The sequence below is a fragment of the Opisthocomus hoazin genome, chromosome 7 (assembly GCF_030867145.1).
Source record: "Opisthocomus hoazin isolate bOpiHoa1 chromosome 7, bOpiHoa1.hap1, whole genome shotgun sequence".
Classification (NCBI taxonomy): domain Eukaryota; kingdom Metazoa; phylum Chordata; class Aves; order Opisthocomiformes; family Opisthocomidae; genus Opisthocomus; species Opisthocomus hoazin.
In genome coordinates, this window is record NC_134420.1 from 33,077,562 (window position 1) to 33,096,688 (window position 19,127).

Consider the following 19,127-nt stretch of genomic DNA (forward strand, 5'->3'; position numbering starts at 1 on the left):
GTTTCATGCAGATGGAATTGTAAATGAATTAGGTTCCCAGTGCTCTAAAAATAGGAGATATAATGATACAATACAGAGAAATGGACAAGACAGATCAGTGGAAATTTGTTCCAGATGGCACAGTGGAAATATCTTTGTTATTAGAGATCCCGAATTCCAGAAATGGAATTTTTCATGCAAGTCTCTGTAAAAATGAGAACAGTTAAATTCTAAAATGAGTAGCCAGATTGATTGGACTGTCAGGGCAAACTTACACTAGTAAACTAAAAATTCCTGGAGAAGTTCCTGGGCACTGAGACAAATTAGCATGGGAATGATGCACATCTACATTAGTGAATTCTTCTAATGACCAAAACTAGGTGGTTGCATACAAATTGCATATTGGAAGTGGTTCCTGGGATTTTCTAACTTTCAAACCATACCCATGAAATATTTGCAAGTGTGCTAGCTGGCAACTGTCAAAATCATGTCAAATAATGTATTACTCATTTCTAGTATAAATGATTGCATTCCTGTTTCCAGTTCTACTTAGTTTATTAGCATCCCAGAACCTCTGCTTTCAGTAGATACAGAACAACTTAATGGCTTATTTCAGAAAATGGAAATTAGGATAAGTAAAAACTTGCTCACTGTTAGAGACAGAATCCAATTATTTTTCCTGAAGCAATGACTTTTACTTAGAAACTGAGACGATCTGTTTTCCAATATTGCCTCCACTCATCATGGACTGGAAAGCGGCTCCAAGAGAAATAATGAAATAAGTTAGTGACAAGCAAAATGTGCCAAGTAACTTCCAAAAAAGAAAAAAAAAAAATTCTAGAAGCAAATGTATTAAACAGTTCCCCAAAAAGGAAAGATCACATTTTGGACCTAAACACATTTATCCTCAATGACATGTTAAATTAACAAGAAAAAAAAAAAGCTAGTCTGTAATAAACTGCTCAGGGCAGTTTTGTATAATAATTTTAAAAAGTGATTTGTAAGCAACTGTTTGGCCCTATACAAGTTAATGATTACATTTGCTGTTTTTGTAATACGCCATACGAATACCGAACAGAACGATGAGGCACGACTGGAGAGCCCACAAATGCTGTGAGTTTCATAAACCTTTGTAAGAGCAAAAGGTTTTCAAATACTCTATGTAGTACAATAAATGTGAGAAGCTGGTGCAGAAGAATAAATATTTGAGTAAACAAAGTATGAAATATTCACTGCTGTATTTGATCAAATTCCTTCAAAATACATATGTATACCAGTAAGTAGTGACTAGAATAAATTTATATCTGTAAGATTTGGCTATCACTTAATTCTCCTGGTTTCCAACCTTGTGAGACTAAAGACTAAATGGACTAAATCATTCTCTTCCCTGTTACTTGAAAGGGAAGAATTCTTACAGCACATCTTGAATCACCTGGCTCTCTAGCTTTGTCTCACTGAAGTCACAAGACCCCCTTCATTTTTATATTCTCTTTGTTGCAGATTTTTTGAACAGGCTACAGGCTATTTTGTTCCTTTAAAATAAATTATTTTTTACTTTGTTTAGCAATTTCTAATATGCTTTCCCCTTTCTTGCATGTACTTTTCAATTTATTTTTTTGTTAGCAAATCCAGTAACAAGCACTGTTAGATACTAGGTTTTTTTAAATATAAGTTCAAGGTTTCCAAAATACCATTTTCTTACACACAAGTTCTAAGAAATGGGCAGCACCTTAAATCTGTAAGATCAGGATGACTATCATCAGCTGCTAAGGTAGTGGTTTAACAACTATTTCCCCCCCAGCAGTAAAACAAAACAAAACAAAACAAAATCTCAAAATTTATCTTCAATTATTTTTTTAACATAAAATAATCTTCTCACAGAACATTCTAATACCTTGTGGAAAAAAAAATATTTTGTTATAACATAAAAATCATGGTTTAGATAAAATACAAAAATCTGAATTGGCAAATGAAACAAAGGAAGTAGTCAACCCCTACTGTCACTGTACTTGACCAGATTATTATTCTTAGAAAACAGTGTAAAAATCTTACCACCAATGTTTGCTAAGCCTTCTACCACGGTCTCTCTGACCTGTCAATGCAAACAAGTCATTTTAGCTTTCTTCAAACAAGATTAACATTTCTTAGAAACATACCATGAAACTGCCACAGAAACTATCAAAATCTAAAGAATGCTCTTGCTACAATGGACAGTGCTCTGTTCGGGCCAGATTCTTTCCTCAAGAGAGGAGTGAATACTTTCTAATAAACATGTAGGCAATTTAATTCTTCAGTCAGAACTGGAACATCCCTGCCCCTGCTGAAATTTCATGTCTCAGGATTTTCCCAGGAAAATTTACAAAATTTCAGACAAGATCTCCAAAAGCATTCAGGACACGAACTAATCAGGTATTTGAAAGTACATATTTTTGAAGGTCTGATCCCTTAAGTAAAGAAGCACTTGCACCCTATGCCAAAAGAAAGAATATAGACATCAGCAGCATGTAATTAGGAAAGTCTGTCACACTACAGTCACAGCATCCTCAGCAAGTACCTACTAAAACAGTGCTACCTAATACGCTTTCAACTGTACTTAAATATTCTTAAGAAAAACTGTTCAATTAAGAGAGCCAGCGACAAAGAAACTGGACTTCTTGTAGTCAGACCGTGATCTGAGGATATAGTACCAAAAGCCATAGATTAAATGTAAAAGTTCTAACCTTCAGTTTACCCTCTTGGATCCACTGACAGAGTTGTAATATACTAGCTTCTTGTTTGTCCATATAGTTCAGCACTAAGAATCTTTCCCTGTAAAAGAAAAGAATGAGCCTTGATTTAAGAAAAGTTGGTAAGCATATTTTGAAATCTTTACAAATCTTTTCAGGAAACAACATTATAGAAACTGAAGGGCTATGAGTACTAATTACGACAAGATATAGCTCAGAGCTTTGCCAGCTTGTGGAGACAGTTCCCTGCAGTGGGAGCTTGACAGCAACATCGGACTTAGAAAAGTAATTCTCTTCACGTATCAGAAAGAAGAGTAATAAAAGTCAAGTATAAGCAGAATAAGCCAGAATAAGCAAGTGTCCATAAAATGTGAGCGAATCCCTATTCTTTTTCCTTTTTTTTTTTTTGTGGTAGGGAGAATAATTAGTGGACCTGCAACTAGATGGTGAGTATAAATTAACTTCCAGGCTCCCCAAAATTTTGCATATCCTGCCATCACAGTTGTCTATAGCAATCAAGAGAAACTGAAATGATCATCAAAATGATAATTACTTGTAGCAATGTACTAACTAAACTCTCCACTTTCTTCTACTATGTATTGTGTATTTTAGTATTTTTATCTGTTTTTAAAAAGTGCAGACAACAGTAACAGGGACAAGAAAACAATTTTAATTAAAAGAGGTCAATCCATTTGCACAGAAATCAAAAGTTGCCTCAACTTTCTGCAGTGCAATGAATAAAAAATCTCCTAAGACTTTGCTCCTAATCTCTGTCTTAGCTCCACCTGAATCCTCACAGGAGATTCAGCAATTCCCAGAGTCATGAAAAAAATCAATGTTTTACCTGTATATATCTGTCACACCTACAGTCCCATTATCTAAAAAAACTCCAAACACTAAAAATGTCATTTCAATACAATCACTGCATCAGCTGCATCCGTACTTTAAAAATGTTTGATTTTCTCTCTACCTGAACTACTACACTTGGAGAGAAGGTACTCTGCAGAACATCTGAGAACAGAACCATGGAACACCTCCCCTCATACTGAAGAATCCATCAGAGTCTCCAGGACTAAATCAACCAACCACAAACAAAGCATAACAACAGACAACTATGTTAACATGTAATAACATCTCTTCCCATTTTTTATGCTGATACAGACAAACATGAGAGAAAGGATTTACTGATGTTGTGATAATAGTTTCCTCTTTTGGTATAGCAACATTCTGTTCCAATTACATGTGCCTATTGCCAATTTAAAGACTACCTGCCAAACATCAGTCACAACATCACGTGCGCAATTTAAATGGAACCTGGTCACAAGTCCTGGAGGAGAAATGTACCTTGTGATATTCCTTTCTTTCTGTATTTTTTCTATGTCAGGAGGCAGTGGAGGAGGATAAGGCACATCTTTGTTATACTGAGAAATCTGCCCACACAGGATGATATGGCTGTTCTGATTCATCTGTTTGAGACAGCACAAAGTGCAAAAAATTACATTCCTTGGTCTCAGAAACTAAATTTTCCCTAGATGCAATAGATAACACTGCAAAATTTTCACATGGGTATCCTTATTTAGAGCCACATTTCCTAGCAAAGAGTGGGAGAATTGCAGGCAGTCCCATTCAACCTTGGACAACATTCAAATAGATAAATGCAGGGCAAGAGTGGAAAAATAAATGCTATACAGCCTATGTGTAATGTAAAAAGGCATTAAATACAAGGAATACAAGAAATTGTTATCTTACTGCATGCCCTTTTGGTCAGGAGGAGAGGGGTAATAGGACAAAGAAGTTTGATACAGCTGTTGGACACAGCTGTGATTTGGAGCTCCCAGAGATGGCATTGCCACCAAAGCCTCCCTGCCATGAGACAAAGTGGTTTCACATTAACAATGAACAGGGCTGGTCAAGAGTCTTTATGGAGGCCCAGTAGAGCTGGTCTTTTGTGAAGCTAAAAAACCAAAGTGGACAAAACACAAGATTACTACACGGACACACAAGGTTTAGAATATTATCAAGTCTCCTGGCCAAAGAATCGAGAGACAAGAAGCAGAAATTGTTTCTATTACTATACTGCCAGGCCAGTCCAAATGACAGGCACTGATTTCAGACATCTGATTTCTCCTCAAGACCAGGATCAGCACCTGGATTAGATCAATGAAGAGGAAAGCCTGCTCTGCTGTAGTGCAGGCTGATCTCTGGTATGAATTAATTCAATGCTGGGCACACAGACATTGGAGAATGACTAGAATAAACCTGACAGCTGATATAATCACCTGACTTATAACTGTATCACTGATGTCTCCACCAACATTGTCAAAGTAAACATCCACACCATCTGGGCAAAGTTCACGTAGCTGCTCTGCCACATCCTCCTTCTTGTAATTGATAGCAGCATCAAACCCCATTTCTTGGACCAAAATGGAGCACTTTTCATCTGTGCCAGCGATCCCCACCACTCTAGAGCAGCCCTCCAGACGGCCAATCTGCAGGCACAGAGTTTAAAAACAAACAAACAAACAAACCCAAACAGTAAAGAGAAGTTAGATCATTCATCTGCATAAAGGTAGCAGTGGGAGGAAGGGGGCCTTTGCATGTGTTACAGTTACCCCTCATCCCACTAAAACCCAGGCAGCAAAGTTCAGCGCACGCTCCCATCTCATGTGACACAATTGCGTCTGGTCACTCCCTCCTTACACCTAGAGAAGGGGTAGGTACAATCAAAATCTGCCATCTTTCCATACACACTGACTGTAGGAGGTTGAGTCTGTGGAGTCACCAATGATTGGCAGCACTGGACAGACAAATATAGTATAAAACCACCATCTGCCAAGTACTGTAACACAGATAATAAAAGGCCAAAAATATTGGACAATAACTGATTTAAATATATTCTTCATAGATTTGCTTATGCATTGTTTCTTCATGGCTCCTCTTTACCAATGTCTTAAGCTTGCTTAGTATCTATTGTGCTTGTATTCATATATATGTATGTGTGTGTATACACACATATATATTTGTAGATATGCACATACACACACATAAACACACTGCAACAGGTTCTGCAGAGCTGAGGAGGATAAAAGGACTGTAAATCTCAAAACACAAAGTATGTCATGGAACACAACATGAAGAAGGATTTACTACATTTTTTTACTAACTATTTTCTAATAAAGAAAAAAATGAAAGTCGCCAGTCAACTCAAAGACTGTGTTCAAATGGCAGACTACTATATAAATATAGAGCAAATATGTGTATTTATACCATCTACTTTGTTTATGCTAATGACAAGTAATCACCTTGGGTCATTTTCTCCTGTCCCAGTTTCATGAAACTTCAGTATCACACCTAAAGTCTTCCTCAGCGAGAGTGTGAACCAAATCTGTCAAAGTGGCCCTTCCCAAGGAGTTATACTCGCTCACATTTGCAATGATTTTATCTGTATGTTTTCTAACCAGCATGTTTCAGAAGATAAACCTGGTAACAGAGTATGCTTGCATGTCTTAAGCCTACCTACCTGGCCAGCCAAAGAGCCGCAGGCACCGGCTGCTCCGCTCACCACCATTGTCTGATTTGTACCCGCAGCCACGTGTCCCTTCTCCTTTATACCTAACAGGGCTGTCAGTCCTGTGATGCCAGCTGCACCGAGAAAGTAGGAAAGGCGTCCATTTACAAGTTGTGGAACAAGCTACAAAACAGAAACACGTGGTCATTTCTTTTTAAGGTGAGGTTTTGCTGTTCGCTATTTAATTGTCTGAGGATAGAAGGCTAACTCAGGGTATTTACCAGGCATGGTACAACTGGTAGGGACAAGCATAAACTAGCTCTGTCCTAATAACAGGTTTATACAAAATGAAACAAAGATTGTATTTCCATAGTTTTAGAAAAAGTTTTTAAACAATGTCACTCACAAAAACTTACATTATGTGTCAAAAAGCAGTTGGGAGATAAGAAGTTTCCAGCAATGATGAACTATCCCTATGCTATCATAGAACATAAAATAACACTGTTTAATCAAATATTGTGACTGCAGATCAGTGGCAAAGGGTCCTAAAGGAAGGAGTTTATTGGAAAGTATACATTCTTAAACTACAATAATTTTCTGTGTTACACAAGGATGATCAACACAATATCTGTAATGCACACTACCTCTCCGCTTTCAACTTAATTGCTCCAATAACATTAGCTCTTTTTTGACTAAGAAATAGTATCTTTAGCTGCTATTAAAAAAAAAAATGCTTAGGAAAAGAAAATAGTGACAATCTGGGCTTTGTATTTACATTACCTTTTGCAGCAAGCTTCCATCTAGAATTGCCACTGTCTGCCAGGGCCAATTGAAGGAAGTTACAAAGTCTCCTTTAGCAAGGTTGTCATGCTTGCTCTCCTCCACAACCCCAATGCCCCCACCATCAGCAACTTCAGACAGCTGCCAGGGCAGGAGGTAATCTGAGCCCGTATCCTCATTCATTCGGCAGCGCTGAAAGACAAGGCTTTGATGAGAGGCTCTAGCAGAACACATGGTTTGTTTATGAGTTCAAATGAAGTTGGGGATGAGATATGTTTAAAACCTCAAACACAAAGGGCTACTCAAAAATCCCTCAATAAGCCCCAAATATTCATCATTTTTTCTTAGATCCCTCTTTCCCCTCTTGTTTGCTCAGTACAAAAGGAGGATGGACCATTCTGATCTCCTCCAGCAGCATTACCAAAGCCAACATGTTCTGTAGGCGCTGCCTCAAAGTCAGCCGTGCAACCAGCTTGCATCTGACAAGAATTCTATAAATGCCACTCTTTAACTGGCTGAATCATAGAAATGTAAGATCAAAAAAACCACCCAAAAGTCATTTAGTCCATGCCTATGCACTGAAGAACAGTCAAATATGTGTAGACCATCCTTGACAGAGATCTGTTCAATGAAACATCTTGAAAGCTGAAGTATTTTCTTTAATCTCCCCTCATAGCCTGAGTTAGTACTTCAAGATGCTTAAACTTTTCCTTAATTCCCAAGCTAAGCCTACTTTCCTGAAGTTAAGATTGTTTCTCTTCTGTTATCTCCATCTATGCAGGGAACAAATGATCAGAATTCTCTTTATAGTAAACTTTTACATACTAGCAGACTGGGTCTGTCTGGTTCTCCTCCTACCTTCACTTCCATTTCAACCCACAACTCTCCCTACCACGTGATTTCTACAGTTTTGCAGAATTCGGTGCAAGTGCTGGTTATGGCTTCATTCACCAATCCTCTCTCCGTTTCCATTGTTTACAAAGTTTTGACACATTTTTCTCCTGACATCACCCACCCGAGAAAATCTGACTTTCATTTATAAACAAAACTGGTAATAGCTAAGTAACATTCAACCTGAATAATTTCCATGTTTTGTCTAGAATTTTTTTGCCTGATCATGTCCCTCTCTTGCTTCATCATGAAATATTCTTCCTCCTCTACCCACACTCCCCTCAACTGAAAAATACTTCCTTCCATGGCAAAAAAAAAGTTTAAAAATGTATATAAAAAAGGCAAAGTTCAGAAAAAGCTGATACAAACAAATCTGTAATGGTATACCAGGGCTCACAGCCTCTTCCTGGTCCTATAAAGTCATATTCCTATATATATATCACAGGCACATTAATGCCAAATTCCTTCCCAATATAGCTCCATCAGAATGAACAGAATTACTAACTTATACTAGAGATATGTTTGTGTTACAATTGGTAACTTTGGTGGTAAACATCCCGACAGGTACAGAATTGAGGATACTTTAAAAAACAAATTCTGGCTTGGTTCTAAGTCCATCACCTACCATGTAAGGGTCCACAGAGAGATAAAGGGTTCTAACACGCACTTGTCCCGCTTGGATCGTATCTGCTATTGTACTTTGTTCCAGTCGGAAGTTTTCAGCCACTGGCACTCCATTCTTACCTAGAATTATTTGAAAATCAAACAAATAAATGAATCAATATAGAGCTTCCCTTAATCAATATGGGAAGGCCTTTTTTTAAGGTAGTTCTTTGTAAATAAGTTAGCTTGTACCTTTACTCAGGTATAAAAGTACTGACCAACTTTCAGATTTTGTGTCACAGACTATAATTTAAGTGGGTGCATTGCCACCAACCAAACCGAAGACCTGCTGATCTGTCAGCGTTACGTGTACCTGGGCCAGTACCAGGCACTTGCACTGAGTGTTTCCATGCTGCTTGCTGAACATAATTTTTATTAACAATTACAACAAATGAAAAAAAAAAAAAAAGAGCTGTTCTCATTCTCAAAAAATGGTTCTGTATACCCTGTGTTCCGAAAAGTCCCTAACTTTCAAAAAAGACATGCACTGAGATTTCTTCTCTTGCATAACAAAACCACCATGTCCTATTTTGCCAGCAGTAAATGACCATAAATTTTAACCAGTTTAGTTTTACACTCTGACCTTTTACAGTCTCTCTTGATTCACTGAGATTAGTGGGGGAACACAGATCATTGCCACAGTGTATACATATGCTGCAAAAACATCCATTTGCAGCTACAGACAGACATCCTTAAATTAAGGTTTCCCCAGAAACACCTACAAAATGTATGCCCAGAGCCCCAGAACCAGAGGCCTTATCCTCAGGTTGAAACCACATGCAGATCAATCAGACCTGACAACTGGAACCAGTGGTACCAGAAGGAGAGAGCCAGATACCCATGTATGTATCTTTATCAATGATCTGGATGAGGGGATCAAGTGCACCCTTAGTAAGTTTGCAGATGACACCAAATTGGGTGGGAGTGTCGATCTGCTGGAGGGTAGGAAGGCTCTGCAGAGGGATGTGGACAGGCTGGATCAATGGTCCGAGGCCAAATGTATGAGATTCAGCAAGGCTCAGTGCCTGGTCCTGCACTTTGGTCACAACAATCCCATGCAATGCTACAGGCTTGGGGACGAGTAGCTGAAAAGCTGCCCAGCGGAAAAGGACCTGGGGGTGTTGGTCGACAGCTGGCTGAACATGAGCCAGCAGTGTGCCCAGGTGGCCAAGAAGGCCACCGGCATCCTGGCTTGTATCAGGAATAGTGTGGCCAGCAGGAGTAGGGAGGTGATCGTGCCCCTGTACTCGGCACTGGTGAGGCCACACCTCGAATACTGTGTTCAGTTTTGGGCTCCTCACTGCAAGACATTGAGCTGCTGCAGTGTGCCCAGAGAAAGGCAACGATGCTGGTGAAGGGTCTAGAGAACAAGTCCTACGAGGAGCAGCTGAGGGTACTGGGGGTGTTTAGCCTGGAGAAAAGGAGGGTCAGGGGAGACCTTATCACTCTCTACAGCCACCTGAAAGGAGGTTGTAGCAAAGTGAGTGCCAGTCATTCTTCCTAAGTAACAAGTGATAGGATGAGGAAACGGCCTCAGGTTGCACCAGGAGAGGTTTAGATTGGATATTAGGAAAAATTTCTTCACCAAAAGGGTTATCAGGCATCGGAACAGGCTGCCCAGGGAAGTGGTTGAGTGATCGTCTCTGGAGACATTTAAAAGATGTGTAGATGTGGCACTTAGGGGCATGGTTTAGTGGTGGACTTGGCAGTGCTAGGTTGAACTTGATGATCTTACAGGTCTTTTCCAACGTAAATGATTCTATGATTCTGTGTTTTAAGTCAGAGTGACTGTGTGACTACAGCAGGCTACTGCTGTAACATTGGATCTGCATCAGGAAGGACTTATTTGCAGGTCACACAATAGTTCTTACCTCCTAGGACTATTTTGGCATTAGGCACCATACAATACCCTTCAAAAAACTTAATACACATCTGCAGGTCTTCTACAACAGACAATTTATATACTCCTTATTAAAAACATTGTGCTGACAGCCATAATAAGGCAAATGTGTAAGCAAGGAAGTAAACAAATCCTTAAAAGTGTAAATTTAAAAAACTCTTTGAAACATGGGAGGAATAAAAGATTCAATATTTACTAAAATGAAACAAAAATGAATAGTAACAAAATACTTTACTTCAGTCATCTCTTAAAATGCCAAAGGAACAAATGTCATAACTAAAAAGCCATGCTTGCTAATCTTTCTTCACTTTGACTCCCTACACTTAGAGCTTTATCATATACTATGCGTTAACCCTTTTTTTCCGACCCAAGAGTTTAGAAACCTGTATATACAGACTAAATAAATACACTTCACAGTAAACCTTATGCTGCATGCAATATTAAGATATATACATGTCAGTATCTTAAGTTAGTGTCTGTTTCTACCCTCACCATTTTTGAGCATTAGGCAACCATAACAAACATGTTGCTCCTTTATTGGAGAGCAATACATACCAGGGCGTGAATTCAGCACTACTCTTTGTATAATCATCCCTGCTTTTGCAGCAATTTCACACTGGATTCCTAGAAAGCAAAACATTGTTTGAAGGACTGAAACATAAATTTTCTTGAAAAATAATATAGGTCAGAGCACTTAGTAATTTGGAAACTGGGGAGGAAATACTTCAGCATCCGTGCCCAAGAATCATATAAAACAACTTCAAATGTAAAATAAAAAAAAAGTGTGAATAAAGAGTTTCCCCCTTTACCTTGTTAAACCCATGATTTTATACAGTGTCACAGTAGTACCTTCCGGAAAGACTGAAAATTATAATGTACCATGCTCCTTGTAGGATTGTGACCATCTCTACCAGGCTGTAGGAGACGTGTTTGGTTTGCTTTCCTGTGCTGAGAACACTCTGTTCCCACCTACAAAACACTGAGGCAGCTTTGCATGCGCGAGTCAGGTGCAACTCAATAAAAAGCAGGCACGCATGCCAATAATAGCAGTATGCAGGTATATGATAAAGAGAGATTGCTGTGTAAGATGTTTTCACATGAAATAGCAAGTCTTTCTATTAACAGTGCATTTTCTCCTAAGAAATGGTCCAGCTCAGAGATGAGAAAGAATTATAGCACCATTTGGACTGTTTCACTGAAAAATTTCCGCTTCAATTTCAACAGTTTAAAAGAAGACTGGAAATTTGTATTCTTGCAACTGTGAGAGACCAAAGTGATTAACAGCGAATGAACCTTATTTAACAAGGAGAAAAATCATGGTCTTATATGCTTTCACAGCTAATACAAAATAAAAATGTTCTTACGACTATTCTCAGCTCAGTGCTGTAAATAACCAACCTCCACAAGAACCAAAGACATTAAGGAATGAAACATGATAGCTGATGTCTTTGTCATAATGTTTATTTTGCTGACAAGAACAGCAAATTGGAATAAAGCTAAACAGATGAGCCTAGAAAGAGTACACTATCACCACTTATCCAACATCTTCACTCTTCGAACATGGCAAAATACAGAACCTTCTGTCTGTACTGTTACAGTGCTTACATTACAGCACTCACAGAATATTAAGAACTACAGCCTGGAGTGCTGAAAAACATAATTAAAAAATTATCAGGAGAAAATCCCAGAGTCCTGAGGGAACTGGCTGATGTAGTTGCCAAGCCACTCTCCATAATAACTGAAAAGTCACGTCAGTCCAGTGAAGTCCCTGGTGACTGGGAAAAGGGAAACATTGCACCCGTTTTTAAAAAGGGTAGAAAGGAGGATCCCAGGAACTACTGACCTCTCAGCCTCACCTTTGTGTCTGGGAAGATCATGGAACAGATCCTCGTAGAAGCTATGCTAAGGCACATGGAGGACAGGGAGGTGATTCGAGACAGCCAGCATGGCTTCACCAAGGGCAAGTCCTCCTGATCAACTAGTGGCCTTCTATGATGGAGTGACTACATCAGTGGACAAGGGAAGAGCTTCTGATGTCGTCTATCTGGACTTCTGTAAGGCTTTAACACAGTTCCCCATAACATGTTCTCTCTAAATTGGAGAGAGATGGATTTGATGGGTGGACTGTTCAGTGGATGGGGAATTGGTTGTTGATCCTGAGGGTCAACAGTGCAGTGTCCAGATGGAGATCAATGTCAAGTGGTGTCCCTCAGCAGTCCGTATTGGGACCGGTTTAGTATCTTCATCAGTGACATTGACAGTAGGATCGAGTGCACCCTCAGCAAGTTTGCAGATGACACCAAGCTGAGTGATGTGGTTGACACACCTGGGGGACAGGATGCCATTTAGAGGGACCTGAGCAAGCTCAAGAAGGGGGCACATGTGAACCTCATGAGGTTCAACAAGGCCAAGTGCAGGGTCCTGCACCTGGGCTGGAAAAACTCCCATTATCATCACAGGCTGGGGGATGAAGGGATTAAGAGCAGCCCTGCAGGGAAGGATTTGGGGGTACTGGTGGATGAAAAGCTGGACATGAGCCACCAATGTGCGCTCGCAGCCCAGAAAGGCCAATCATATCCTGGGCTGCATCAAAAGCAGCGTCGAGGGAGGGGATTCTGCCCCTTTGCTCTGGGGAGAACCCACCTGGAGTTTTGCGTCCAGCTCTGGAGCCCTCAGCACAGGCAAGACATGGACCTGTTGGAGTGGGTCCAGAGGAGGCCACAAAAATGATCAGAGGGCTGGAGCACCTCTCCTATCAGGAAAGGCTGACACAGCTGGGGCTGTTCAGCCTGGAGAAGAGCAGGCTGAGGGGAGACCTGATTGCAGCCTTTCAGTACTTAAAGGGGGCTTGTAAGAAAGATGGGGACAAACTTTTTAGCAGGCTCTGTTGCAATAGGACAAAGGGTAATGGTTTTAAACTGAAAGAGGGTAGCTTTAGACCAGATATAAGGAAGAAATTTTTTACGATGAGGGTGGTCAAACACTGGAACAGGTTGCCCAGAGAGGTGGTAGATGCCCCATCCCTAGAAACATTGAAGGTCAGGTTGGATGGGGCTCTGAGCAAAATGTCCCTACTCATTGCAGGGCAATTGGACTAGATGACCTTTAAAGGTCCCTTCCAACCCAAACTGTTCTATGATTACGTGATTCTGTGAAAATGGGCATATCCCTGGCCCTTCTCTCTCCTCTAAAACCCAAAACTGACTCAAACTAGAAGTGTCTGGTTCATAAATGAGATAAAGGTTTAACATTTGATTGTGTTTGCACTTCAAAAGCTACTTATTAGGTGAAAATTATTCAAGAGTTAGTTTCTTTTCAGCACTTCAACACCTAAGTGTGCTACAAGAAAAACTACAAGAAATGGATTTCAAATGTGTCTCTACAGCATCACATCAGAGAAAAATAAGTGACCTGCACAGCTCTTTGGACAGAACAATGTAGAACATCAGTCTAAAACAAAAGGAAAAACCCCCACACTTTGATGAAGTTACTAGTTACTATTCAACAAAAAAAAAAATCATCGAAAATACAGGACTTGACAGTTAAGGAGAGAAATAAAAATCCATTTTTCTACCCACACAGCTGATACAATCTCTGAAATAAAGATACTTCTGTAAAACTCTGATGGGAAGGATGGCCTAAAATAAGCTGTGGCAGATCTTGGGTTCAGCATCGCACTCAGCTATAGACTTCCTGCATGATCTTGGGCACTTGTACTTCTTTTACAAAACATTTTTCAGAACAAAATTCCAAATTCCTCCTGATAGCATTTGCCTAAAAAACCTACATTCAAGTGGTACAGTCGTTCTCCCCAGACCAATTAATTGTCTTCTCATCTGAGAATCTGTGCTAATTCAATGAGCATTTTATAAACTGTCAGATGTGCCCTGTACAATTTAAAAGGACAACCATACTCTAGTAAAGAATTTGTGGACATACAGAACCTGGCTGAAGTTTATAACCCCTAGTGAAACTGCTCTGTGCAGAAATAATGAGCTAGGAATGCAGTGAATATAAACCAACAGTGTTCTGACAGCTCACAGGAAATCTGGGCAAACCTTTTCTCTATAAACTATTCATATTCAGTCTGAATCTATCCATGGCGTTAAGGGTTTGATCCACTGTTTATAAACCATACAGACCAGGCAGAATTGCTGTACAGCTCACGCCTTATGGAGAGGCCTGCTGTCAAAACTGCTGACTCAATTTTTGTTATCCTGAAATTAAATACCTGCATTATGCAAACGCAAAAACCCAATCTGAACAAGAAAAGATCTGATGAAAAGCATTTTTATTGTGCCTAACACATATTTGAAATAACTGCTTTCTATAACAGTACAGAGAAAAAAAATAAGAGTTCTTGAAAGAAAAAAGGCAAAGATATTAACATATTAAGAGAAAGAAAAAGCAATAGAGAGGAGCATAGAAAGATGAGAGTGGAAAAAGTATACAATGTAAGTTTAGCTGACTTATTTGAATGTCTGGCATTCTGAGGGAATAAAAATGCTGTTGATTTCCTGGGTCATTTTCACCGCTTTTGGTTTAGAAGCCTGTGTACTAATTCAATTTGAAGATCATCCAGATACTGTGAGCAGGTGGACAGAAAGCAAGGCTGGCAACTGAACTGTCACTCATTCTATGACAGCTGTCACAGTAAAATACAACACTGGAGATGGACATTTACTTCTAAATATGACTGCACTTACTGTGCAGTGGAAGTCAGTAACACCATTACACAAGCAAATGTTCACACTAATATCAAAACATAGTAAGAAACAATCAAACTTTCCTCACGTTATATAAATACAGAAGTGTCTAAAGAAAATAAGTAGAGGCACCATCCTTTAGCACCACAAACTGAGGAAAGCTTTCGGAAAAAGAAAACAGATTTTTTAAAAGTGAAATAAAGGAGATTTGTATCATATACATAATCCTTCTCAATATATGCGTAATGCCAGTGTGAAGGATGCTTTTGACACTTTTTTTTTTTAAGACCAACAGGAAGCAACATGCATTACTGTTTTTTAGCTATTCCAAACAAAAATAATCTGAGTCAGTTTTACTCTTTAAATCAAATGGAGGAAAAAATAACTGCGAGTTTTAGCATCATCATTCTATGTCAAGATCACCTGACCCACCCTATAAGTACAACAGGAGCATTAAGCAGCACAACAGCAGTACCTTCAGGAGAATCTCAAGCATGTTTTAGCCCAGTTTTATTATTACCCCTTTCTCCACTTGCCTTTCTTTTCCCATTTTTGCAGACACACATGACAACTCCTTTTAAAAATGTTAAATAAATTCCTCAATGCTAAAATGCTCCCGTTTGTCCTGGGTTTGGTTCCTAGAACTTCTTGTGTGTGAGACTGCCTGTTAAGACACTGTTTTAAGTTACATATACTTTTGCCAAAACGATTCATCTGTTTCCAAGTTGTTGCCAGGTGCAGCCCAGCAAACAATGGAAGAGCAGGTAGTTTATCCCTCCTGTATCAGGCCCAGGCAGCGTGGAGGAAGACGACAGTCCCACCTAAATGGAAGATAAGTAAGACTGCAAGTCTTTTGAAACTGTGGTGTCAAACTGACTGAACAAAGATCCTCAGAGGAAACTCAAAGAAAGAAATTTCAAGGAAAAATTACTCTGAATGAGGAACACACAGGAAAGTTGGGAAGGACTGGCACTAGGAATCAGTGAGAACAGAGAAATGTGGCAACAGCAACTTAAAGGCCAGCAAAGCAGGGAAGAGAGAAGTAGAATGGGGACAGAGAACTGGAGAAACTGGGAACGATGAATGAGACAGAACCAAGCAAAATGAGATGGGAACAGCTGAGTAAACAGCAAAAAAAATTATAACTGTTACTGGGAAGGTGAGGAGAATGCAAACGGAAAAGTGAATGTAATAGATTAGGCACCAAAGTTTCCACCACACCCCTACGGAGCTCTACATTTGAAGAATGTTAATTAATTGCAAATTCAAGTTTTCAAAAAGTATAAGCCAGAATCAGTACTGACTGTCATGAATGGAGAAAAACACCTGCCACAAAAACGTAAGTACTTTCACGAGCTGAACTCATAAATCCAGATTTCCTAATGTTTCATGTCTCATCATTGAATTCTTTGGTGCACAGTTCCTCCCATAGTGTTTTCTCCATGTGGATTCTCTGTAACGGTTGAGGGCAGGCTGCAGTCTTTCCCTCAAGAAAGAAACAGGTGAAAAAGAACAAATGACAATAGTAGTAGCCATCTTTCTTTTCTTTTTTTATATTCCAAGAAGCCTAATATCTTTGAGCTTTTTACCAGATTTGACTGACATACAGAGCAAAAGTTCCAGGAAGTACACACACTCATATCCACACACAGTAGGACTGTATAAACTTCACGTTTTCAGATTTAGGTGTCAAAAAAGCTGAAAGGTCTCAGGCACCACCACTTGGGCACTTTATTTTTTTTTTAAGAAATAGTTGCATTTTATTGGAGTTGCTGAAAATTGTTTAAAAATACCAACACATAAGACCTGTTTTTTCTCAGCAGAATTTCAAGTCAGGAATTAACATAAGAACGCAGATTGCTCCCAGGAAGGCAGGAGCACCCCCTGACCTTTTTTTTTTTTTGAGAAGCCTGCGATGCAGTCTGCAGGCTCCCACACGAGAGCAATCCCAGAGCGTGCACTGATGATCCACTTCCCTAGGTATGGCCAAAGGCCAAGTCAGAAATCACTGCTGTCAGGGGTGGAAGGGCCGCTGGAGTCTGTCCTGCAGAAGGTTCAATGCCAGCAGAAGCTGCAGACACTACAACGCAGGAGAGAGAAACCGAGAGAGGTGAGCAGCAGGGAGGGGGCGTTCAGTTTTACCAGCTGCACAGCGGCCCTGATCCGGGTGCTGAGGGGGACTCCGTTCCTCCGGGACTCCCCCTCCGCCCCGGGCCGCGGTCTGACCCCGGGGCTCGGTAAAGCCACGTTCAGCTTCCAGAGATCAGGCAAACCCAACAGCTTCTTCCAACCGTCAAACCTGTGCTCCCCCTCCGCCCTGCAACGACGAGGCGCTCACCCACCCCTGAGGGAACGACTCCGCGCCGGGAGGGCCCGGCACCGTCGCGGGAGGGGGGGGGGGAAGAGGCTCGCGGGGCGCCGCCACACGCGGCCAGAAGCCGAGCCCCCCGCGCACGCCGCCCTTCCCGACGTCACCGCGCGCCAGCCGCGACACGCTCCCGCTCACCTTGAGCCGCACCTCGAGCGCTCCGCCAGCTTCGTCACAGGGCAAACCAGAGGCCCCGCCCCAGCCCCTCGGTGCGCATGCGCGCAGGCCTCACCCAGGCAGGCTGAGGCGCGGCGCTTAAAGCGGCGGCGGCCCCTGCCTGGCCTTCGAGAGGCGCGGAGGGCCGCAGTGGTGAGCGGGTAGCGGGCAGTGGCCCGGCCCGTCAGCGGCCTCCCGTCGGCAGCAGGTGCCCGGTTTTGCTCCTTCTTCCCTGTTTCGTGGAGAGCGGCCGATAGGGCTGTGGGCCGGGATCTCCATCTCCCGCCTCGGCGCCCGGCTGCATGTGTGGATGAGGTCGTGGTGGCAGTGGCTTCTCTCCTGAGGTGCTTAGAGCTTGTGAGGGGCTTGTCTTTGAGGGAGAGGGTAGCGCTGAGGGAGACTTGCTCCTTGTGTGGAAGAGATTTTGTTCATTGATATGACAGAAGCCTGTATTATAGCCGTTCTTAAAATTCTAGTAAAGTTGCTGTTATGTACAATGTAATGTTGTATTTACTATATATGTGCTTTTGCTATGCTTCAATACAGATGAAGAGGCACCTTTACTGTAAGAGCAGGTTGTAGGAGGATGAGTAACTGAGGAGCCAGAGCTTTGCTGGGATGGGGCTCAGGTCCTGGTGCTGCTTGGCTGGATTACTCCCTGTGCTTGCCCTACGTTGCAGTGACTCACTCTGCTGCAAGGGCAAACAGGTCTGTGAAGTGGCCACTGAGTTAGTGGAAACTACTGCAGAGCTTAAACTGACCACTTAAAAGACTGGTAAAACTCTTCCTGACTAATGATCCTGGTGACTTTGTACTCTGCCTCTCACATAAAGGCAGGTAAAGCCTTTCTGTTGGAGCTTCACCCATAGTACTTTAACATAGGTATAAGGGAATGGTTTATGTTTGTGCCACCATAATGTACAGAACTTTGCAGTTCATGTTAGTTGAAATAACATCTTTGGAATTGGGATGGTCTAGGAAAAAGAATGAGGTATCTTAATAAGGAGATTTATACCTCTGTACTTTTTTTCCTCAACTTGTATCAGTTAAAGATCAACATCATACTCGTATAATGCACTAAAAGTGGGTCTTTAGGGTTGAAGTTGTCCTCAGTTTCAAATGGGCATAACTTGTATGTAGAAGGCCTGCATTAAAATGAATGAGTACTGGGTTGCCTCATGCAAGAAAAGAGCAGGATGATTATTAGAGAAACAATTATTTCAGAAAACAATGTTACATGTAACTATGTGAGCAAACAGGAGAAGATTGAAGTGTGTATTAATGGAGAACACTACTTCTAAATTGACAGCGAATATCTGAAAGACTTCTAATAATAGAAAGAAAAGTGAGGAAAAGGTATGCTGCTGTATAGGGGCAGATGTGCATAACTTTGTTGTTTTGTTTCCATAAATTACATAATGACAACACCACTTCAGATACTGTATATAAG

The 19,127-nt window shown here is 40.8% G+C and overlaps 1 protein-coding gene across 5 annotated transcripts; it reads right to left on the bottom strand.

Moving 5' to 3' along the window:
- Positions 1-515: 515 nt before the first annotated feature.
- On the bottom strand, positions 516-17,763 carry PTGR2 (prostaglandin reductase 2). Of its 5 annotated transcripts, XM_075427576.1 has the most exons (11): positions 17,660-17,734; positions 17,043-17,233; positions 11,003-11,071; positions 8,510-8,628; positions 6,994-7,185; positions 6,226-6,396; positions 4,985-5,194; positions 4,050-4,171; positions 2,700-2,787; positions 2,031-2,071; positions 516-740 (listed from the first exon to the last, which is right to left on the bottom strand). In XM_075427576.1, the coding sequence occupies exons 3-11, from the start codon at positions 11,037-11,039 to the stop codon at positions 674-676; spliced, it is 1,047 nt and encodes a 348-aa protein (XP_075283691.1). In that variant the 5' UTR covers positions 11,040-11,071; positions 17,043-17,233; positions 17,660-17,734; the 3' UTR covers positions 516-673. The 5 variants fall into 5 exon arrangements, with proteins under 5 accessions (XP_075283691.1, XP_075283694.1, XP_075283693.1 ...); XM_075427579.1 differs by lacking the exon at positions 17,043-17,233 and having other exon boundaries at positions 516-727; positions 2,032-2,071; positions 17,660-17,763; XM_075427578.1 differs by lacking the exon at positions 17,043-17,233 and having other exon boundaries at positions 516-738; positions 2,032-2,071; positions 17,660-17,763.
- Positions 17,764-19,127: the final 1,364 nt, after the last annotated feature.